At 41.2% G+C, this 24,720-nt stretch overlaps 1 protein-coding gene across 3 annotated transcripts; it reads left to right on the top strand.

Moving 5' to 3' along the window:
• Window positions 1-1,219: 1,219 nt before the first annotated feature.
• Window positions 1,220-24,673, top strand: ergic1 (endoplasmic reticulum-golgi intermediate compartment 1). Of its 3 annotated transcripts, none has more exons than XM_049029007.1 (10): window positions 1,220-1,373; window positions 10,655-10,716; window positions 15,315-15,387; window positions 17,969-18,063; window positions 20,453-20,577; window positions 20,891-20,995; window positions 21,086-21,140; window positions 21,672-21,772; window positions 22,090-22,212; window positions 23,004-24,673. In XM_049029007.1, the coding sequence occupies exons 1-10, from the start codon at window positions 1,354-1,356 to the stop codon at window positions 23,109-23,111; spliced, it is 867 nt and encodes a 288-aa protein (XP_048884964.1). In that variant the 5' UTR covers window positions 1,220-1,353; the 3' UTR covers window positions 23,112-24,673. The 3 variants fall into 3 exon arrangements, with proteins under 3 accessions (XP_048884964.1, XP_048884966.1, XP_048884965.1); XM_049029009.1 differs by lacking the exon at window positions 1,220-1,373 and adding an exon at window positions 6,888-7,239; XM_049029008.1 differs by lacking the exon at window positions 1,220-1,373 and adding an exon at window positions 7,397-7,459.
• Window positions 24,674-24,720: the final 47 nt, after the last annotated feature.

Here is a 24,720-nt window from a genome sequence, read left to right as displayed (position 1 = left end):
TTGTCCAACGTCAATGTAAACAGTCACCTGAAGTAACACTTAGATATCTGCTTGGAGCTCAACAGTGTCCCTCGATAACCAGTGAAGATTTATTTTCCCTCTACACTTTTCTCAGCCTGAACTGAAAACAAGAACTGACTCCATTTTGCTTCCTGTGTAGAGTTTTCACTGCAGGTCACTGTCGCTGTTTCTGACCATTTACTGTCAGGAGTTACTACAGCAACAGTAATAAAAAAAAACACAAAGCTGGGGAAGTACAAGGGCTGTCCTTGTTGTTCTCAACATCCCGTCTCTAATATCTACTCTGGGTTCTGTGGTCTGGGAAGTTTTTCTTTACCACTACATCTTCTCAATCCTCTTTTACTTACATTCAGTTGACTGGAAGATAGCAAGAAATGTGTCAGACAATCATCTTTTCCTGTAGCTTAGCCAACAATATAAAGGAGAGAAATTTTCCCATCGTTGTCTACCTTTACAGTGTGACTCGTTTTAAAGGAATGCCGCAGTTCTTGAGTAGCTAATTTCTCTAATTGTTACACATTATTTGTCTGAGTTGTAATTATGTCCTCCTTTAGTGTTAAGAGTGGTTGACTGGAAAATACTATCACTGATGCTATTGCCTGTTTGTTTAAAACATTTGTTTTACAATTTTTAAAAGTTAAGATGTATCCATCTGTAATTCTGGGTTATTTTCCACTAACCACTTGTTTTAATGATCTGGTCCAATTATTTAATCAAACTGACATATAAGTATTAACACAGAAAGAAAATATGATCAAGAATGCAGTGGGTGACTTCAGTTTGACTGATAAAAGGGGACCTCAAATAATCTATGTTCAGATCACCCACATCCTTATTTACCAGCACCATTACAACTGAAGTTATTACAAAATTTAGGGGTTATCCAGTCTGACTTAATATTACAATATTTATATTAAAGCATTCTAGTCTTCAAAATGTATAAAATGTTTACATAACAAACTTGTTTCAAAGTCAGTGGAAACACCACGATTTTTATTCATAATTTCCTAATATTTGTTTCTTCCTGAAATACTGTGCGTGTCTTTTCTATGGTATCATGGACAGCCAGTACTGACGGGAATGCCCGAAAACACACGCGTAGATCACCAAGGATTTTCTGAAACGTGTACATACGACTTTAAGGTGGAACCGGAAAAAGAATCATACTCGTGGCACCCACCGGCATCCAATCAGCTTTTGCAAAGCATCCTAGGGTGACGTCACTCCCGGTGTGAGCAGCCGGCAGGATTGAAGTGAGCATCTGAACAGTTCTTTCCTTAAGTATTTTAACTTTGCGTTTTTAAATACTCTGTTCGAAAACTTGCAAACACCATGCCTTTCGATGTACGAAGGTGAGTATGCTCGCTTTATGCTTCCTTTGTTCATATGTTGTGCACTTAATGCCGCAGTTTTTATACGATGCATTAAAGACAGCCTCCCTTTAGCTAGCAAAATCTACTTTCTTAATGGGGGTGACATAATTAGCTAAATATATGTTCCTTTTATACCTAAACGCATTTTAGTCTCTTTCGTGTATCTTTTGCCGTCAATAAAGGTAGCTGTTGTTAAAATTTAGGTCCATATCCTTTTCAACCAGCAGTCAAATAACTACAGATGTATTAATATGATCAGACAGTGCAGTGTTCAATGAAACGTGTAAAATGCTTTGAACTAACCATGTGGTTTGTTTTTGCAGTTGATTTAATTACGGAGCCATGCCTCATAAGCTGTTTTGTGTTATTTTCAGTTGTGAATTAGGTGTATCTTTCATAATTTTCTGTTTTTGTGTATGTGTGTATTTTAATAAACTCGAGTTCTGAAATTCATCAGTTCAAAACGTTATCACAAAAAAATAGTTTTTAAAATTGTTCCTTATCCTGTATCCTTATCACTTTTATTTTCCAATAAATAAGTTTCAATCTCCCAAGGTGCAATGGAATGAAAATGGACTAATGGATTCACACCCCCACAAAACAAACATGGAGCAGGATGTGTGGCACACATTTTATTAGCATATAAAGGGCAAGCAAGTTACTGGGAGGTGCTTAGTTACATCCAGAACATTTAAAACATTTGAAGCTGAAACCCCTTTTCATTTAATTATGCAGCCACTAATTGCTTACAAAATAGAATTGCTCATATAAAAAGTCCTTTTCTTTCTGCCTTAGTTACACATGAATGTTCTCTGTATATGTTAGACTAATTTCTTCTTGCAAATTTAATAATATATTTATAATACTTACCCTCATTGAATTACTTGACGACCTGTAGTAAACCAGACAGTAAATGAGGAGACAATTACTGTGCATTTTGCTCCGGCTAAAACACATGCAGAGCATATGCATTACAAATCCAAATGCAGGCAATTGTGAAAGCAGTCTTTCAACAATAATCGCAACTTGTAGAAAGCAGTATGTAAAAGTAAAATAAACTTTTTGTAAGGCTTCACTGTATTGGCTAAAATTTGAATAGTGCCCCCCCCCCTCCCCACACACAATTGAGAATTCTGCCAATGAGAATTCTCTTTCATGATCGACTTAAGTTAGAGCTCTCTGTCAGTATTGTTATTACTGTTATTTTTATTTACTCATTTGGTGCCACTTTACAATAAGGATACCCATATAAAGCTTTTATGAATGGTTTATAACCTGGTTATTAGCTTGTAACACTTTGTAAATTATTAATAGACAATTTTGAAGTTATAACAACATTTCTTTTTATTAATGAGTTACTACAATTTACAAGTGGCAAAAGGGACCCTTATTGTAAAGTGGTACCCATATTTTTATGAAGATGGAACAAACAACTCGTCGATGTGTTATATATTAGTATTAGCCAATATCTGTTAGAACTCAAGGTACTGGCATTGGACCAGTCTTGGCTGATATTAAATGTTATCAATAGTCAGTTAGCAGCACTGAAGTGAAACACACAACAGCTGAGATAATGGAGGTAATTGCATTGGATGATCAAGCATTTTCTATACTGGAGGATGAGGCATTGCATCGGCTTGTTCAGCACTTATAAGGTCTCAGAGTACCGACCCGTGACATGTTTGTAATTCACTTTTAAATTTGGCCTACAAATCTGGCTCGTCTGCTTTTTAATACAACATCTGTATTTCTTTCCCCTCTTACTCATGTGGTGTAACGCGGTCTTGTCATTTGTTGGTATGGCCCAGTTAAAAAAGTGGGAGTGCTTGGTTTATATAGTGGATCTTCCTGGTAATGCAAACATGGCAGAATTCAGAAGAAGAATGAGGTCATGACTCAACTGTAGAAGATCACATAGGCATTTGAATCAAGATCACGATTCAAAAATCTTTAATTGTGCAGTGAATTTAGCTGCTTATTCAACAACAGAAGGAGACACCAATAATACAAGAGTAAAAACCAGTTTTTAATTTAGTTTTAATGTCGTTCTCTTGCCCAGTTATATCATTGTCAGGTTTTGTATTTATGTTCCATTCCATTGTACTGCATTAATGAGTGAAGGAACTTGCAACATGGTAAAGCAACTGTAGGCCGATGTACAACATAACCAGTCTACTTACAATCAGCATCTAGTGGCACTCTGCTAAAAATCGGTTTCTATGGAATCCCTAAAGGGACGGGGTGGGAAATCATTAAGTCTTGCGTTCCCTCGCTGTCTTGTCTTGTGACACAACTCGCTCGCCGCTGAAGCGCATTCCGACAAATCCGACAGCAATGAATCACCTTATTCGTCTTGCATTTGAACTTTTTCTAAAATATACAGGTACAGGGGTGTAGGGAGCGGGGGGCGTACCCCCCAGCATTTCATTTGGATTCATTCATTCCCCCAATAAATGCACCATTTTGTTTATATTATGAAGCTGCCCCCCCCTACTCTGTCTCTCTCAGTGGGTGCCTCACCTGTACTTTCATACTGTGGCTTTAAAGTGCACGACTTATGAACAAAGCAGACAGAGCAGCTCTCTTCATGTTCTGCAACAATCTCACAGAAATTATGCTGCTCTGATTATCTGTCTCTCTGCCTGCCTGCCTTCATAATATTCATTATATAATGTTTGTTATTAAGATTCAAGAGGTTTATTTGTCACGTATACAGTTGTACACATAAAACATGTTGTGAAATGTAACTAAATATTAACGTGTATTGACGCTGTTAAGGAATTTTATAGTGTGATGCATATGCGTTATGAAAGTGCAGTTAATGTAAAGCATTACCCAATAGTATTTAAATATGACTGTTTAATGTAACAGTCATGCACATTGAGTAAGTGATGATTTATGTTCTTTTTTAATTAGCGGTAGAGGCTCAGTGTCCTCTCTGACCAAAATGCTTAGGTTTAAACCATCCGCACTTGCCCTCCGGTTGTACACTTCTGTTTTATGTTCCCAAGATCTTTCCTCAAAGAGCTGATTAGAAATGGGTATTTGGATAGCTGAGTGTGGGAGGTGTGGGTGTGAGCTGTGTGCCCTGAAGCTAAACCAGCATGGAGAGTCTGTGAAATACACGTGCGAAAGGAAGATTCTGACTGAGAGAAAAACATAGGGACTTAACAGCACGAGTCATCAAGGTACTGGCAAGCAGTGGCTGCTTTGACAGTCTGGTAATACTTGTATGGTTTGTTCAAGCATATTCACTGCAATTTTTTTTTTCGTAATATATTTGCCTTTGGTCAAGGTAACAGTATACGTTACAATGTAACACAGCCGAAGGAATGGGTGTTTTGAAAATGCAGTAACTGAAGTGGGAAAATGTCAACAAATGCTTGTTTTTGGAATATTAAAACTCAGCTGCCCAGATTTTATTTCAGGTATAGAAAGAATTCAATTCACAGTTGAATGACAGTCAGTACAAAGTTTCCACAGTAACTGGAACTAGACACTATGACCCGAAGGTTCTATATTACTGCTTAAACAGGCAAATCATTAAGAAACTGTGTGTGTGTGTATAACGATGATATAAGCAGAACCTAATAGAACTTCAGCCGACAATTGAAGTTATTTTATCAGGGTCCGAATACCTTTTAATTGTAAAAGTCATATACAAAACTCAGGCTATTTTTAAGGCAAAGTATCACCACACTTTATTACTGGTTATATAGAAAGTATATAACACAGTGCCTAAATCAGGAACCCTTAAAAACAACATTAACATTCAATGTCAATAAAATACATATGGTCCAACAGCATGTACATCCATGCTAATCCACACAGCTTTGGCGAAATAATAAATAGTTGTTGCTGCTCTGTGTGTCTGCATGGAGGTTGGTAACATAATGTTGAGACAGGGAACAGGTTGAACCAACCTGTCATTGTAAAATGTTATTCGTCCGGAATATGTACTGTACGTTTGAGTACTCTTGTATTTTAAATGAAAATCTTTTAAAATGGAACCAAAGAATAAAACAATTGGAAGTACTCAAGTACTCTATAAAGGGACTTTTCCGAATAAGTAGCCTTAATCAAATTATATAACTGCTTTCATAGTGTAAATGAGGTAACACTTAGGTTTTTAGAATGTTTTAGTTTATTCCCCAGAATTTCCTTTGGTAAAACTTTTTAGTTACTGAGTCACAATGACACAATGTGTTTTGTTTTCCATAAAAATTGGGTGGAGTTTAATGTAAGTTTGCTGTATTGTTCTCCCTTATTGTTTTCTCCTATTTTATATATATTCTTTGTGTTAAAAAAAATGTAAAATATTTTCCCATACCGTGTTATTTATCCTGCTTACAGTACTTCCGTGTAATTCACCCTCATTTATTACTTGCCACATATTCTGTTTGCTTCTTACAGAAATCTGATTTTCCCTTAAATTTTAAAGAACATTCCATGGCCAGGCCGTTGAGGCCAGACTCGGGCTCCTAACCAAAACAGTCTTGATTTCTTGTGCTACTTGCCTGAAATCAAATATTAGACCCTATATTAGCAGTTTATCCAATCATAAAACAGTAATATTCCTGACCGCCCTCTTCTGTGTGCAGCATATGCTCTGGTCTTCATGCAAACTGTGACGTTCTTCTCAGAGATCATTCTGCAGAGAGTTATTACTGGGGTTTAAAGTTCAGATGCACCAGCTTGCAATTTCGCTTCCGATTTCTGATTTTTCCCTCCGAGTGTGACCTGCCCATACCAATTTTTGCAGATTCTGATTGTCTTTCTAAGAACTATAATTGACAGCATATACAAATGAAAATGAACTTTTCTTCATGAGAAATTTTATTTTCATAATAAAAAGAAAAATGTTGTACTTTACAACTTCCCTCGCAGTTACAGGATCTTCTCTCACTTAAACAAGTCTCTAAATAAAGTGCTCTGTGACTGGAAAGATGTCCAAATAATTAACTCAAAACGAGTTGCTGTACATCCAGCTATCCAGTTATGCACATACAACTTTTACATGGCTAGTAAGATAGATTAAGATTGAAGTTTTTTTTCTTACCGTCATACTGTATAGACATTACAGTGCAGTGGGCTAATGTTTCGCTAAAACATTTTTACACTGTCATAGGAAAAAAAACTTAGCTAGCATTGCAATTTTAATGATTATTCTTTTGATGATTATCCAGTATATGTTTAATAATGAGTTTAATCAGCTTAAAGTTTACCTCTGATATTTCACCACATTTTCATGGTGGTTCCCCTACGGTTGCAAGCTTTGTGTCGTCTTCACTCACAGTGAAGAACTTCCATGATACCGGAATGCTAGCATGCAAGGCCCTTGCCTGCACTGCCGTGCGTATGACGTGTGGTGCATAAGTAAAACGGATCAGTTCGGTATCCGAAATGCATGAGACTGACTGTCCGGTCCCTGGCAGTCCTCGGCCTTTGTTGACTATTCAATTTTTAGTATAAAACATATTTGGTACGTTTTCACTATAAGATAAAAGTCTGTTCTCAGCTACCATTCTGGGATTATTTATCGTGCTTGTTGTGCAGTTTTTTTTTTTTTGAGACAGGAATGAAACGCAACTGTGCCGGCAACTGAGAGCCGGTCCAGCGATACCGGATACGGCATGGTCACCGGGTTACAGTGCTCGCAGCCAGGCTTGCTGAGTTTATTTTAGAAGAGTTGTCTAGGCGACAGGGAGAAATATTGTGACAGTGATTTGTTTCCTGACTTTCGGCGTGTTTTGTAAAAGCTGGCAGTGGGATTTTAATGTGCCGCTGGGTAGTTCCATCAGCAGATTGCGTCTTAGCTGTCCTGACTTGGAATAAGCTGAATCTGGTGAGATTTTTGTCCAATTTAAACAACGATTGGTGTGTTCTGTTTCTGTTCTGAAATTTTGGCCAGAGTCTTGTCATGTTTCAGAACATTTCCAACCCCCATGGTGAAGCAGTTTGTGTTTGTTTGTGTCCTTCAGGAAACTCTGTTGAACTGGTCTCCTGTAGTTTGTAAGGAGATTGTGGAAGCAAACAGGCCTGCTGGGGATGAAACTGATACATTGGTAGAAAACATTGACGTCGTTTGTTATTCAATGATTTAATTTTCATATAGCTAAATAGTTGCTGTACCCCGAACAGCCATAACGTTAAAACCACCAGCTTTATATTGTGTATGTCCTTCCTGTGCCGCCAAAACAGCTCTGACGTGTCGAGAAATGGACTCCACAAGACCTTTTGAAGGTGTCCTGTGGTATCTGGCACCAGGATGTTAGCAGCAGATCTGTTACGTCCTGTAAGTTGTGAGGTGGAGCCTCCATGGATCGGAGTTGTTTGTCCAGCACACCCACAGACGCTCGATCAGATTGAGATCTGCGGAATTTGGAGGCCAAGTCAACACCTCGAGCTGCTTTTTTCTGTGTGTGCATGTTCCTCAAACATTCCCTGAACCATTTCTACAGTGTGAAATGTGCATTGACCTGCAGAAAAGCCTCTGCCTTCCGGGAATAGTGTTCCCATGAAAAGGTGCACTTTGTCAGAAGCAATATTTTGGTAGGTGGAACATGTCAAAGTAATGTCCATGAATGCTAGGTCCCAAGGGTTCCCAGGAGACCATTTCCCCGACCATCACACTTCCTCTGCCGGCTTCCGGCCGTCCACACCATGTAACAGAAAAGGTGACTCATCAAACCAGGCCATCTTCTTCCATTGCTCCATGCTCTACTTCTGGTGCTTACTTGCCCATTGTAGGCACTTTCGACGGCGGATAGGGGTCAGCATGGCACTCTCAACGCTCTTTGGCTGCATAGCCCCATACGCAGCAAGCTGTGATACATTGTGTTTTCTAACACCTATCTGACATAGCCAGTATTAACTTTTTCAGTAATTTGTGCTGCATTAGCTTTCCTGTAGGATTGGACCAGATAGACTAGCCTTCCCTCCCCACAAGCATCAGTGAGCCTTGGGCATCTATGACCTCATTGACAGGTCACCAGTTGGCCTTCCTTTGACCGGTTTGGTACAGTAGGTACTGACCACTGCATACTGGGAACACCCCATAGGACATGCTGTTTGGGAGATGCTCTGACCCAGTCAACCAGCATCACAATTTGGCCCTTGTCAAATTCGCTCTGATCCTTACACTTGCCTATTTTTCAAGCATCCAACACGTCAACTTTAAGAACCGACTGTTAATTTGCTTTATATACAATGGCACCATTGACAGGTACCATTGTAACGAGACGAAAATGTTGTCTAAATGTTTAATGTTATGGCTGATTGAGTCATGTTTTTTTTTTAATGAAGCGGTGATACATTCCAGGCCTAATGTATGATACTGTGTTAAAAACTAAATACAAGACACATCCAGAAACATCACAGTAGGAGAAGGCTGGTTAAGGAATATGCAGCGGTGATTTCTCATGATCGTAACTCGAACTGTTTAAACGGTGCCAAAATATAAACAGCCAATCCATGCAGGTCCCCAAAGGAATTGGGGGCTGCGGTACGTTTTAGACTTTGATTGATTTATAGCACATAAACTTATGTTGTTGGCCTGAGGGACAGTAATGGGTATTTATTTGATTTTCGATGTATAAGCCCAGCCGGAGATGCTCTGCCATGTTGGACGGCCTGATTTATAAATTTTTTTCATCAAAAAGTCAGCATTGTTGGCGTAAGAAAATTTAGATGCGGCCAGAAATCTCTGACTACAAAGAATCACGAATCATTTCAGTATTTCATTCCCCCGTCGCATAATAAACTCATTTTTAGGTTTTGGATGCGTTAATTACGTAATAATAATTTGTGACACTGATTTCTAGGATTGAAAATATGTTTATAACTGCTTGTGACAGTGGGCCTGCCTTCCTGTGTTGTGTCACATTTCTAACTGCCCCTAAAGCATATTTGTAGGCTGCCAAAGAGGCCATGAAGGCTCACTTCGTTGGTTGAGGCCCGTTGAGCGACGCTTATGCCACCCACCAGTATCGCAGGCGGATAGATTTTCGTCACTTTACTTTTACTGAGAATTCTTCAGCTTTCGAGACTCTTGCAACAGCTGCTGCAGGGCTGTCCCTGAAGTGATCCGAACAGCAGCAGACCGGAACAGTCCAGTTTCACACATCCTGTGAGAGCTGTGTGGGGAACACGGTGATCCAGGCGGAACGTGAAGTGCCTTACGAGACGCACGTGGGGACATGTATCATGAAAGGAAGTAGCCACCCGGCCCCCCCCCCGCACCTCGTCATCCCAGCCTTGAGTTGCGTCAACTCTGCTTTCTGAGCCAGTAGTGGCTGCTGGAAGGAATTCACACAGATGTGGACATTTAAAGGGAGGAAGAGGTGGTGTGAAGTGGGGAGGGATGAGGCACTTTGTCTTACCGAAAGTACGCAACGCCGAAAAAGGGCATTGCACAAACGATCACTGGGGGATCAAACGCAGCACTTGGCGCGTGGCACTTTGCCACTTTTATAGGTGGTATCAGTTTTTTTTAAAAGTGAGTGGTTATATTTTGTTTTCCTTCTTTGGTCATGCAGGAACTGTGTGGAATCCAACTGGCAGCGTGAAATAAAACAAGATGATTAATCACGTAGATTCACTTATAATTAAGGACCCTTCCTTGACTTTAGAATGGGATGGATGTTAGTCAAACAGAAAGTGCATCGTTCGAGAGAGTTTTGACTTGCTCTGGATGAAAACGCAAGCAGTCTGTCCATCGCCACATGGCGTAGAATCTGTACTGTTGTTGAATTTCTTCCGAACCATGGCTTGTTGGCGCTGGCACATTCTTGCCAGTGTGTTGAGTCAAAACAAACACCCCGCCCCCATTTACCTTAGCACCTTTCACAACTCCAGGGAAAACAAACCAGCCTTCATTATGTATTTTGTTCCAGAATCACTTGAGCCTGGCGGGTATGAGTAGGACAGCCTCATATGGAAGGATGGCTCAGTGCAAGCCTGGTTATATTCTATAGGTTATAGGCTATATTCTGCTATGCTGGGGTTGTCTGAAGGATTCTCTTTGTGATGTGTGAAGGCAGGACATTCACTGAGTGTTTAAGTTAGAGCAGTCCGGTGCACTCCACCACATTACAGCCCGTTGTTGGTGGCCGTATGCCAGAACAAACATTCCACGGCATTGTAGTAATGCCCCTTAGAATTCTGGGAACAGTGTGTCCTTTATGTGGCGTCGGTTCCCCATGATCATCTTTGTTTACTTCTTTTTTTTTTCTCTCTCTCTTCCTCTTTCTTTCCTCCAGACTTGATATCTACAGAAAAGTGCCCAAAGACCTGACACAACCAACATACACGGGAGCTTTCAGTGAGTATCGTGGTCTGCCAGAAAGACAAAGAGAGTCACATGTGGGATTCAAATGTTTTAGTCAGTGTCCTTTTTACGTTTTTCGTCTCACCTTCTGAATATATGCTTTCCTTACTGAAAGGAAGTCCATTCTGTTTGGTCATCAAAGTTTCACAACTGGCAGAGGCATTGATTATTCACAGATTAATTTGTGCTCAGCTATGCGTTGTCATTATCCCCGTTTTCTGTCAGTAAGTGTCATTGCTTAGTCATTGTTTAAATACAAATGACAGGGCAAACTCATGACATTTTTACCTCTTGGTACAGTCATAGTATTGTTTTCAGATGTCCAATTATGATTGGACAGCAAAACTGCTTGAGTCTTTCCTTAGTGGCCGTGGGTGTGGTTTCACGACGGATGTTCTTCTCACATCTCATCTTCTGACGTTAAAATAGAGTTGCGTGTCTCCGCCCAGTAGCACGCTTGCCAAAGCTCTTTGGCCAGCTGCTAATCAATAAGCAGTTTCAGTTTTGCCTGGAAAGTTCTAAACTAAACTGTGGAGAAAGTTCGAAACATTTTCATTTCTAAATGGAGATGAGCAAATACTCCTGTATAAAAGTGGTATCATTGTATGCTAATTAGGTCGTTTCTTTAATGAAAGTGTAGGTTTTTTCCAGGGTGCTTCTCAGCACAAGGTTGATTTTAGCTTCTGAGATCGAGCCTGATAGTAGGAACCGGCCGGAACACACCGAATGGACAGAAGTGTAAAAACCGGCCCAAAATGCTTCAGGTTCACGGACAAACCGGTTTCTCTGTCCATTTAAATATTTGTTTACAATAATAAATATTTCTTACTCTTTACCTATGCCTTGTTACTAAGTCTTTCAAATTTCAAATTCCTTTGAAATGCAATGATTTTTCAATAAGCCTGTTCCTCAGCTGAAATCCTGGGCGATTTTACCCATTGCTCTTCTCATAAAATCCACTAAACTCGGTAGCAAAATTAAGCCTGAAAACAAAGCCTTTTGGGAGATTTAAGTGAAATCCCGCAATCGATGGCAGAAGCCCACTGTGGAAATCTAAATGAGGCCCCCACTGATCAGGGTGGGGGGGGGTACCCTAACAGCCGCATGTCAAAAACCGTTACAGATAAGCACTTGAAATTTTTGAACCTTTAGTTGATATCAAAAAATAACATTCAGACTTATTAAGCCTAACCTGGAATAATTTTCAGTATCTAACTGCTGGTACTGATAGAAGACTGATAGAAACCTAGTTACGTGACATGTTTGCTTTGGTTGTCTTTGGTTTTCCAATTAGCAGTTGGTTCTGGTTGATACTTATAAAAATAATATTGGGTACATAAGTACATTCTACTTTTTCAGTGACATGTGGTTAAACGGGTGATGTTGTAGTGTGTCCACAATCTTGAGTGGCGACACGTCTTTTTACATCATAGTCGTAGAAACTGCAGTTCCTCTGTGACTTGACTAAACATTAACCAGTGTAAACCTGAGTAACTCAAAGGTCACAAGTCCCTGTGACGCCTGGCATGTTCTTTAGTGACAAACCAAGGTGACTCGTCACTGAGCACGTACGTGTTCAGGCAGGTCCACACTGTGACGAGACTGGCTGCGGTCATTTCGTCATGTGACATGTGAACAGGCCTCTGACCAGGTCGTGTACAAACATAAGCATATCCAGAACAAAGCATTTTCTTCTGTTAAATTGTCAGTTTACTCACTGTAATTGTATGAAAGTCTCTTTATTTGTTTTAGGGATTTTTCTAAACCTTTTAAGTTGGTGAAAGATGATAATTAAGAAATCATTTATATATTAAAATAATCAAAGCACATTCTTCTGAACTTCTTTCTTTTGTAATGGTTTACATTCCCCATGATAATTGCTTGTTTCACGCGTTTGTAGAATGTCTGTCTTTTCTATATTTGTTAGAATTTAGCTTTTAAGACGTCTTTAATTTCCAATAATGAGCTAGACCTTTAATTAAAGCATAGGCAGGTTTTAAAATACCTGTTTCTTGTAATATGTGATACCTTCTGGATAAAGGTGACCGAAGGAAATCTCATACCCGATTAATGTAAGCATTTAAAGTAATGAAACGCCTGTCCCCATGTGTGAATTTTAGCCGTTCTCTAGTGTCCATCATTAGCTTGGTTGGTCTGCCTGTTGCAACACAGCACCAAGCTACTCAGAGTGTTACCCACCGTGAGCGTGGGGGAGGAAAAGTCATTACACAACTGCAGTTAGGCATTTTTTGATAAGTTTTCATTTAGGGCCTATAGTAGGATTAAGTTTGTAATAACAGTATTATGATTAAGGAGCTTTTCACAATCATGTCTGTGGTGAGATGCTTACGCAACGTTCCCCGTTCGACGTCGCACGCAGTCGTCCAGTCTATTGGCTTAAAAGTGCTTGTAATTGTGTCTCCAAGGAGAACTAATATCACTGTGCTGTGGTCTTTGACTCACACCCTAATGATGTGCCTGGGCTGGATGACCTACTCAGATGGGACACATGGTTTCTGTCAGTATACATTTTCATCCTTTAAAATGACAGGCAGTTTCAGTTTTAGCTTCCCCCTAGAGTGTACCCGCGCTTAAAATGCTTTCATTCTTGCCTGGCAAGGGAGTTCTGAGTAATACAAATCACAAATCTTATCTGTCTGGTATATTTTGACTGATTTCAGCTGTGCTAAATGGTTTCATCAAAAGTTTTCCTGGGATTGGAAGTACAGTAAAGCACTTGGGGGGGTGATAAATTGGTTATTTGTCTGAAGTAACTTTAAAAGTATCAGAAATTGACTAATGATTGTATGTAAATTGTCCATTTAGTATGTAGGGTTTCCGGCACTGAGATAATGTCATCCAGCATTTTAATTCTGCTTTGAATAGGTGTTTAAATTAGCTGTTTTGATCTCTGAAAACCACATTTTAAGTCAACTTAGACAAAGTCAGTAATTAGATTACTGGCTATGTCTGACTATGTTATTTCTGAGTTATGTGATACCTTTGGAAGATTACTGCCTAACACTCACTCTCAGGTATTTTTTTCCCCTCTGATCAAAATGTACAGACTTTAGATAAACTGACCTTTATTTGTGACCCATCTGTGTCGAGGCCTTGTTTGTAAATGGAAAAGAAGCCAGCAGTGACTGTGACATTTGACAGCGATGATCTTACTCCTTGCTTTCATTAACTCCATCTGATGTTCTCCTGTTATTGCGATCTTGTTCTTTTGTTCAGACATTTAGACACCTATACCAGCTTACACAGCCTCCCAGGTGCGGGCTTTACACAGGCATGGGCTTTACACAGGCATGGGCTTTACACAGGCATGGGCTTTACACAGCCTCCCAGGTGCGGGCTTTACACAGGCATGCGCTTTACACAGGCATGGGCTTTACACAGCCTCCCAGGTGTGGGCTTTACACAGGCATGGACTTTACACAGCCTCCCAGGTGCGGGCTTTACACAGGCATGGGCTTTACACAGGCATGGGCTTTACACAGCCTCCCAGGTGCGGGCTTTACACAGGCATGCGCTTTACACAGGCATGGGCTTTACACAGGCATGCGCTTTACACAGGCATGGGCTTTACACAGCCTCCCAGGTGCGGGCTTTACACAGGCATGCGCTTTACACAGGCATGGGCTTTACACAGCCTCCCAGGTGCGGGCTTTACACAGGCATGTGCTTTACACAGCCTCCCAGGTGCGGGCTTTAAACACGCATGGGCTTTACACAGGCATGGGCTTTACACAGGCATGGGCTTTACACAGGCATGCGCTTTACACAGGCATGGGCTTTACACAGCCTCCCAGGTGCGGGCTTTACACAGGCATGTGCTTTACACAGCCTCCCAGGTGCGGGCTTTACACAGGCATGCGCTTTACACAGGCATGGGCTTTACACAGCCTCCCAGGTGCGGGCTTTACACAGGCATGTGCTTTACACAGCCTCCCAGGTGCGGGCTTTACACAGGCATGCGCTTTACACAGGCATGCGCTTTACACAGCCTCCCAGGTGCGGGCTTTGCACATGCATACGCTTTACACAGGCATGGGCTTTACACAGCCTCCCAGGTGTGGGCTTTACACAGGCATTTACACAGCCTCCCAGCTCTTCCTTTCAGTCCCTGAGTCCCTGTGACGTCAGGCTGAGTGCCTTATTGAGCCTGTGACTCTGACCTTTGCCTGGAATCTCAGGAGATCTATCATCTATGTTCCTCCAAACCTCAAGAGATGCATCAATGGGATAATAAAATGTGATGATTTCTGTGACAGGGTTTCTTTTGTGGCTTGGGGGGGGGGGGGGTGGTGCTGTTTCTGGTGTATATTTATAAAATGAATTTGATGACGAGCATCTATCACATTCCATAGTGTGTGTGAGAGTTATTCTATGAACATTGTAGTATTTTAAGTAGATTAGAAATTGATTTAGAATTGATTGGGAAAGGATTGCTTAGCGAGTCCAGAGTCGTAACCATTTTTTGGATTCTCTGGTCATCAGTGATCTGATCATTGGTTAGTAATTAAGTCTAAGAAGAGGCACTGCAAAATCAATGAGCTCTTTTTGTGATACCGACTTCTCATCCACAGTCTCCATCTGCTGCTGTCTGTTCATGCTCTTCCTCTTCCTGTCCGAGCTCACGGGATTCATCGCCACGGAGATGTAGGTACCGCAGCTATCGACTTCGCTCATATGTCTTTAATTTTCGTATTAAAGTGAGAGTTCAGACCCTGACATTTGAACTGGAAATTACGCTCTAGGTTTCTGAAAAGTGTACTAATATTCCATTTTGTGCATTTAAATTTGAGGTGCATGCCATAATATGAGTTTGAATACGGATATGAATTAATTTAATTAATTGTGTCGATGTTTTGGAAAACTTTCAGTTAACCAGGAAATTTTTATATGTTTGGTTTGTTTCGAAAGAAACCTAATGAAGTTTCAAGGTGTCTAAGGAGATATTGTCATAGCTAATGTTGAAATCAACCTGATCAGAGTCAGTATATTAAATGGGGTACCCAAGGTTGGTAAACACTCCTCTAATTCTGCAGGGTGCAGCTGTGTCTTATTTCTGAGTGATAACAATCCTGTCTAGCTGCGTATGTAAATAACACCTCATTTGGTATAGATATTGATTTGTGAGCCCACACTCTGAAACTTTGAGTGAGGATAAGATGTTTATAGGAAACATAGCTAAGTTAAGTCTACCACTGCAAATGGTTTCTATTTCTGTACTGTCTCTGGTGTGAAACAAATATTTAAGTTTGGTAGCTCTGGAAACAAAGTAGAATTATTTGGTTCACTTGCTTCAGTTCTCACTGTTGTTCTAGATCTGTACAAGTTTGCTATGTGCTAAACAACTTGTGTATATATACTGTATTTAGGGCATTTTTAACTTTATGGTAAAGGGGAGAAGCAGATTCTGGGGCTTGTTTACTCTGGTTTAAAAAAAAGCAACAGGAAATTAATCTCACATGGACATGATCCCTCCACTGTGACGTCGCTGTGGATCAGGTAACTTGTGAGGTCATGCGCCTGACTGGATTGTTTTATTTTAACCTCAGGTTATTGATTTCACACAATCACTGGAATAACGTTAGTAAATTAGAGAGAGAGGAAGAAATGAAAGGGTTCTTGCTTAACAGACGTATAAGTCTCAAAGGTCATAAGGATGACGCAGATTAAGAAATCCTCTTTCAGCTGGGATTGTAGCAAGATGGCAGTTTCTCAATTGACTGATGTTCTCAGATTTCCTTGTGATGTTTGTAGATTCATCATCTATTATTCTAAGAGCAGTAGCAGTACTACTGATTAGTACTGGAATTCCTGAGTTTAGAGATTCCAATGATATTAATTGTAAAATTATATATAGCTGGGGATTGACATAACTAGTACGCAAATACACATTCACCTTTATATGCGATACATGCTGCAATTTATTGTTGTAGCAACGTGAATGCGTACTTGCATATGAGTTATGTCAATCCCTGTATATAGCTATCATTTACGGCATTTATACATAGAAATGTAGAATGATTTCACTTTTCGCATGCTGGGCATATGATGGACATGTATGTACATTTTGTGAACCAGTAGTTTTGAATACCATGTCCAGAAGCGGAAAGTTCAGGTTCAGAAAGTACCAATCCAGACCAATCAGTTGAGTATAGTCATATTCACAGGGTAATGCAAATGCTAATATAAAATGGCTCTCTTTCTCAAAGAACTTTGAAGACGAATAAAATCTCAGACTTCCTGTTACAAATGACGCAAACATGGGGGAAGTGTCAGTACTGGTTCAAGATGATTTCTGGGTGATTGTCAGGCCATAACCACAGATACAGGGTAGCAGAACAGCACAGAGTGTTTCGCAAGATGGTACAGCCCCGTTACTTGGCTTCCATAAATGTGTTGATGAAAGGCCATTGTTTTCCCTTTGTCTGTTCTGTTGGGCCAGTTCTCTCTTTAGTCAGTGTGTCTCAAAGTTATCCTAATTTTGACCTGTCCTGCTTATAAAATACCCCAGCGCCACTCGTAAAACAAGAACAAGCATTGTGATGAACTGCCTACGTGATGATTAAATGCCGCCACATTTTCTTCCCCATTAGTTAGTATTCCTGTTAACCAAAGTCGGAGCAGCAGTGATTATGAAATCTGTGGTTCTCTAGCTCCCTATGGGACTGTGCCATTCTCTATACAAGTTCAGGTTAGCTTTCTCTGCTAGTTGCTGTACTCTGACATCTATCTAGGATGTGAGGGCTGTCCTCCGTTGAAATACAGTCAGATGTTCCGGCATGCGTAGAGTAAGACATTCATCACCTGAAGCATTTCATTCGAGTGATATAATGACGTCTTGCTGCATATCTTTCATACCGCTTCATTTAAAACACCTGCTGATGCCTCTGAGCAGTTGTGGGATTGTAGTATTCGGTTTTAGAGAGTTTGCTCAATTCTAGGGTTATATAACACGATACTCTCAGTCGCAAAACATGTTTTGAGGCCAGCTCATTCTCTAGTGAAATTCTCTTGCTCAGTATGTTGCTATTTCAGGTTCCAAATTCATCTTTCATTTGTTTTTTATTATGAATATATATTAAGAACAGGTATGTCACCGAAGAATGAATGCTCCTCGTGAATTTAACTACATCTGTATAAACAAGAACAGATTTTTATTAATGTCCTTGTTCCTGAGCCTTGTGCCCTTCAATACTATGTTTTACGGTTACCTTCTCCCTTTCGACAGAGTCAATGAGCTCTATGTGGATGATCCTGATAAAGACAGTGGAGGGAAGATAGATGTGAGTTTAAACATCAGTTTGCCAAACTTGAACTGTGATCGTGAGTATTTTTAAATATTTCTTGCTGTTCTTCCAGTTACTGCTTTGTCTTGTACTACTGTGACTAATAATGAAGTTTATTTTTGGTATTTGCCCCCCATTACTTATAGTAGGAGTGTGTCCTTTTTATTCCAGGGATCCAGTACATCTTCCTTAATATTTCATTTATTGTAACTTATTAATTATATAATTATATATTAATATTTAATTATATAATAATAAAAATTGTATTTTTCTTCTTTTATGGTGTCCTTCCATATACTCCTTTATACCTAAATCTTATGGATGTCAGTAGATGTTTATAATGTAATGCCTTAGGATTGTTTAAACAGGATAACACAGTTCTTTATGGTTCATTACCCCCCCGCCCCCCCCCCCCCCCCCCCCAGTACACTCCTGAACACCGGCACAGGCTGGTGCTTCACACCTCCACCCTTCCGAAAGCAGAGCTGTTGCTTTTTCACTTGTTACGCACTTTAGCTCAGCTCCAAACATGACAAAATGCGCAAAAATGCAAAGTATGTGGAAAGTGGTTTGTGACTTCTAACTTGGACTTCAGGCGTAATGTAAACAGTATTTGGTATCTTGACTCACAGCTGTAAAGCGTTTCTCATCAATCTTGCCCCTAAAAAGGAATGTTCTGCCTGAAACAGTTATTTTGTGCGTTTTTGTTGCTTTCTAAAGCCAGCTCCTCTTAAAAATTCCCTAAACCAAATTATTCCCTTAACATTTCCATGTCACTTCCTCTACAGAGACCAGTTATCCAGTCTTTAGTGTCAGGGTGATTTTAGGATGTTTTTCTTGGTCATCTGCAGTTTTACTTTTTATCTACTAAATCGTGCTGCTATCTTTCGTAAAGGGGGAATCATCACAAGTAAATCAGGAGTGTAGCACAACACCTGGCTCACGTTCAGGTTTCATTTAATTATTTATCAATCTGGACAGAAGTTCACATGGTATTGTTGGCGAATAATTGTAGGTCTGTCAAGTTTTGTTACTACTCCATCACAGAAAGTTGTGAAATGAAATATTTCAGGTGATTCATTGTTCACAGTTATAAGAATATCTAGTTTTCTGGAAAAAAAATCTGTATGCTTTAGTCTTTGCCTCTTAAACACCACTTGAATAGTATTAGTAATGACCACATGTCACTTTCTGCTTCACACATTTTACAGAGAGACAAACAAACATTTTTATTCATCTTAGTGTAGAAACTGATATTTAAGTGTAATCGTCCCTCACTGCTTACGAATAACACCCTGCTCAAATTTAGCTGACGGCAAAGTAATCTCAGTTTTTTTAGCTGCGGTTTAGTGTAAAATTTATGTTTTAGTACAAATATTTTACCGTAAAATACATGTGCGGTAATAAATACACATATTCTTTTTGAAAGACGTAATCTTTTCATTTTAGGGATAACTAAGAAACCCAAACTATGCCCCAGGTCACATTCAAACTCCGTGCGCTTTGAGTGAGGATGATACCTGCTCGTTAGACCGTGCTAATGAGCGGCAGTGTTTGGTTACTCATCTTATGTAAGCTTGGGAACTGATCCACACATCCTTTGTGCGCTTTGTAGGCCAGAGGAAATTGTGTTGAAAGGGAAGTGGGTGCGGAGTCCTGGTGTTGAAGAGAGGTGGGGTTTCCTTCCTCTGTGAAGCAGGGGCTATCTAAGGGCTGTCTATGCTCAGTGTCATTTATCCTGCCCCTCCACCAAATCACCAGCTAAAATGGCAGCCTGCCTAACTGAGGTCTCCCGGTGCACTGCTATAGCCAGTGGACTGGTGCTGTGTGTTCGGTTTGTACAAAGTGGTGTTGGGCCGTGTTGCCTACTTCAAAAACATGTTCGCTTTGTTGTGCGAGTTGTAACAAACGGAAGGAATGAAACTGTAGCCGGGACTCGAACAAAGCGCAGTGTCGCGTAGCATTAGCCTTTGAAAGTCGTAATGTTTGTCCTTTGGGCTGTCGCAGTGCCTTTGTTGTTGGGAATATCACCTGTGGCCTCGTCATCCATATGAGTCATGTGACCAGTCATCTGTTACGATGACATAAAAGTGATCTTCGGACAGGAAAGGTGTTCTCGGTGCATGACCCTCGGTCATCCTCTTTCCCAGGGTGTTTTTTAATGCCAAAGACACAGATCATGCTTGTGGACTTGACAAGCGCAGTCTTGCTCACTTGCCTTCCAAGAACATACTTGGGGTGCAATGAATCATGGGATATGTCTTGTTTGGTGGGGATGCAACCCATGTGTCCTTGATATTTGGCGCGGGACAAGAACGACATCTGGGGATTTTTACAGTCGTCTGTACTTCTGTTCTTGAATATTGGAACTGATTTTCGGAAATGAAGACGGCGTCTGAGAAACACGCCTGGTTTCCCGTTTTCAGTGGTGGGGCTGGACATCCAGGATGAGATGGGCCGCCACGAGGTGGGCCACATTGACAACTCCATGAAGGTGCCCTTGAACAACGGATACGGCTGTCGCTTTGAGGGGAAGTTCAGCATCAACAAAGTAAGGGCTTTTCTTTTACTGCCCACACAAAGGTGAGGCCGATGATGGAGTACTTACTTCATAAGCCAAATAATAAGATGTGGCCGGTGGCGATGAACAACAGAAAGATAAATCACAAGATTTCTCTGTGTCGACTGAGATTCTTCAAGAGCATGGAAAAGCGCATGAGGGAAATTAGGCACAAAAGTCCGACTCTAATGACATTTAAATTGCGTCGGTTCCAATGCATGTGTGTAAAGTATATTTTCCCTCCAAAAATGGCATCTAAGAATAGTGACGACTAACCTCCCATTCTGCTTCTGGCTACCTTAAGGTGCCAGGCAACTTCCACGTGTCAACGCACAGCGCCACAGCCCAGCCCCAGAACCCTGATATGACTCACACAATCCACAAGCTCTCCTTCGGGGAGAACCTTCAGGTCTGAAATCAGTCCCAAGCTCATCCTTTTCTCATTTAATTCCAAGCAACTTGGCTGACCTTGCTCTCTCACTTCTGCCTTCCCATCCAGGATGTCCAGGGGGCCTTCAATGCATTAGGAGGTGCCAGCAGACTTGAATCAAATCGTACGTATATAGTGACTTCTGTATTTCGAAGACATGACGGTTTTTAGAGGAGATTGTCGCTGATGCTTGAGGTGGTCTGATTTAAACATGTCTTTTATAACTGCTTGTGCTATCTCTGCTGTTTTGTAAGTGAGGAAAACCTGGGTGTTGAGCTGTGTCGCCATTATAAATATCACATTTACTTTCTTGTAAAGCAAACAATGCATTCTCCTTTGCGAGAGGGCCCACTGTCCATTTCTGACTGCTGCGGAAGTTGACGTATGCCCTGAGCTCATCCCAGCAGCTGACCGAGAGCCGTTCGCTCATATTCTGCAGACCTTTGTGTGTTCTCTTCGTTCGGGGCCCCTTGTATCGCATGCTGACATGTGCTCACTTAGCCTGTCATTAGCTCAGTGGGGACCCCAAGTGGACATTCTTCGAAGCCTCACAGACAGAAGACTGAACTGAATTGGTTTAGAAAAAAAAAACCCTCTGGAATTCTGTGGTGAATGGAAGATATCATGGTCCTGAATGCTTTGTTTGTGTTTGCAGCCTTGGCTTCTCATGACTACATATTAAAGATAGTGCCCACAGTGTATGAGGACATGAGGGGGAGGCAAAGGTTCTCCTACCAGTACACAGTGGCCAACAAGGTGAGACCCTGTCTCTGCTTCCGTGACTTCGCTGGCATCGTTCGTGAGAGCTTCTCGGTAAAGTCCTTTCCCACGCACGTGCCGCATGGCGCCGTTCCCATAGATGCCACCTGCTCCATAGCCCCATCCCTCACCTAATGAAGAGCCTGTTTTATTACCAGGCACTGTCACCACTGCTTTTCCCAGAATCCTCGGCGGGGCATGCATGAGTGGCACCTGTGCTGCTGCTTGTACGTGATCTACTGCGTGTTTGCCATGTGCATGGGGATTGTCACGTAGAACTCACGCCTAATTTAACCCCCCACCCCGATTGGCAGGAATACGTGGCCTATAGCCACACGGGACGAATCATCCCGGCGATCTGGTTCCGCTACGATCTGAGCCCCATCACCGTTAAGTACACGGAGAGGAGGCAGCCCTTGTATCGCTTCATTACCACGGTGAGTAACCAAGGAGACCTGCGAGGACGCTGATAGGCCAGGGGGAAGGGAGCACAAGGCCAGTAACGAGGGTGGTGGTTACGGAGTAAACTGGAGAAACAGACACAGAGCCAGAAGAAGCCTGAATCTGCCCACTTTCAAAAACATGTACATCCTGCTTTAGCTCTGGTCAGGTCTGCTTTGCATAATTTCTTGTAAAATGACTTCAGCCGGGGCCCCCATGATATCCAACCTTACTCACCATTACTTCCCCTGAGACAGTGGGCGTAAGAGGTTATTGAGAAATTCTGTGTATTTCATCGGGGCACCCAATTTGAGAAGAACTTCACTATTGATTAGCAACATGTGTAGAATTTACAAAGGTCTTGGTAAATAATACTTCACAGAGTCAAATTTTATATGCTGGCCGGAGGGCTGTGGCTGCCAACCAGTAATTTTCTCTACGGTTGCCATGACCTCTCAAGTGTTTTGGTCTCTTAATGGGACATGAACACCGGGCTGCTTACTGGATCGCTTCTGAAGGCATCCGGCTCTTTGTTCTTGAAGAAAGCGCATTGGGTCGAGTGTACAGGTGTAGGTGCATTCTGAGGTCTATCTCCGATGTCATTTTCCCTAATCATCTCAACGTGGATTATTGCCACTTCTGTTGCATGCCATGGATGCACATAAGAATGGGATACGGTTAGGGGTCTTGACAAGGGCAATCAAAATTAAAGCTGTTTTCAGTTATTCAGGAGTGGTGTTTTTAAAATGGACCAGTAACCTTAACCCCCCCCACCCCCCCCCCGCAGATTTGCGCCATCATTGGTGGGACGTTCACAGTGGCCGGCATTATCGACTCCTGCATTTTCACAGCCTCCGAGGCCTGGAAGAAGATTCAGTTGGGGAAAATGTCATGAACAGGTTGGCAGGCGGCGCCCTTGAGCTCAAGAGTTTGCTCCTATTTGCATCAATGGGACCTCATCAGAAAACGTCCAATGTTATTTTTTTTTAAAACCTTTGCGATGGGGGTGGGGGAATTTTTCTATTCTTTCTTTTCTGTTCTGACTTGGATTCTAAGTGTCGGATTCCGCCTCGATCCCCCACCCTTCATTTTGAGTGTGTTTGTGTACATGTGAATTGTCTCTATTTGCTAAAGAAAATCAACATTCTAACTTGTGATCTAGGCACAGAGAGCAGTGGAGTCTCGGAGCCCCTCCCTACATGTCCATATACACTCCATACCCAGCCTACCACGCTCGGTCTCCTTCACACAGACACTCTTGTTGCCTGTGCTGTAACTACTTGAATAATGAGTCTGCAAAGAATAGTCTCTCTCACCACAGTTGATCTCTGTGCCTTAAAAAAAATGCAAATATGAGGCTTGTTCCATAAGAGCACATCAAATTGATGTTATAAGTGAAGGTAAAGAACCTAAACCTAACCCTGCTTGGTCAAAGGTGGTTGAGGTGGTTTGCTTTTATTAATCTTTCACAGAAAGATTCAGTCTTTTTAGTGATGTACTTGTAATCTTTGTGTCAAAAGGCAGGATAAGTTGAGTTGACCCTACCTGTGGCAATCATCACCTTTCTCAACAATCTCTCACTATCTGGAAAAATGATATTTAATAAGTTGTCTCATGGTTCTCTTGCTTGATGTGATTGTATGGGTGGTTTCCCGTTCCTTAAAAAGTGGACTTCCGGAGGCAGATAAAATTGGATTCTATATCATCTGTTAGTTTTGGACTCTTTAACCTGTTTTTGTTGTAAATTTTCAGAGATGCCAATTTTTTGTTTAAATTTTTTGGAGTTGCGTACTCTACTTATTCCTGCTCGTTAATTTGAATGTCTTTTGCCGTAAACTTTAGGTACCTGTCACTGTTGTGAGCAGCTTATTTGTTGCACCGTTGTGGTCTGGTTGGCAAGGCCTGGGTGACATGATTATTCAGTTAGAAACTGAGTGGAGTTTCACTTGCAGTATTGGAGAGTTGTGGGGGGATTTCAGAAACATCTAAAACCGCATGCTGGGTTCAGCCTTTCCGCCGTAAAATCTGTGTATAGCCCATGTTTCTATGGGTAATAGGAAAACTGATACTGATGAATGCATTCCTGTCACTGATGTTCCTGTCAACATTTTTATGTTTTATAATAAACTATTTAAAAATATATGAATGTCCTTTTGTATGATGTTTTATTTTTATCATGTGTGTTTTTCACGTCTTGTTTGTTTTCTCTCAAGTCGAATGTGTGGAATATGGGGGCATGTCCTCCTAAATACCATGTATGTGTTTTGACACCTTTTCGAGGTCAGCTGAAGCCAGTGAAAATGTGACTGAATGTAAACATGATCATCTTTTCCTGTAGCCAACATCTGTCGGTTTTGCATTTAATGTACTTCTCTAAAAAGCATACCTGTTTGGAAACTCATCCGCCGAGTGTGCAGCCCCCTTATTTCATAAATAAAACTCTCTTGCAGCAGCTAAGTGAAGGCCTGCCGTCTTTTGTACAGAGGAATTTTTTTTCTGATAAT

Source organism: Brienomyrus brachyistius, chromosome 10 (assembly GCF_023856365.1).
Source record: "Brienomyrus brachyistius isolate T26 chromosome 10, BBRACH_0.4, whole genome shotgun sequence".
Lineage (NCBI taxonomy): Eukaryota > Metazoa > Chordata > Actinopteri > Osteoglossiformes > Mormyridae > Brienomyrus > Brienomyrus brachyistius.
The sequence above is the reverse complement of the archived record's forward strand: the minus strand, read 5'-3'. Positions and strand labels throughout refer to the sequence as shown.

Bases quoted from the DNA above. Each gene is read 5' to 3' on its own strand.
- ergic1 (XM_049029007.1), top strand. From the start codon at position 1,354: ATGCCTTTCGATGTACGAAG. The intron at 10,717-15,314 runs GTGAGTATCGTG...TCTCATCCACAG, and splicing joins AACATACACGGGAGCTTTCA to TCTCCATCTGCTGCTGTCTG. The intron at 15,388-17,968 runs GTAGGTACCGCA...CCCTTTCGACAG, and splicing joins GGATTCATCGCCACGGAGAT to AGTCAATGAGCTCTATGTGG.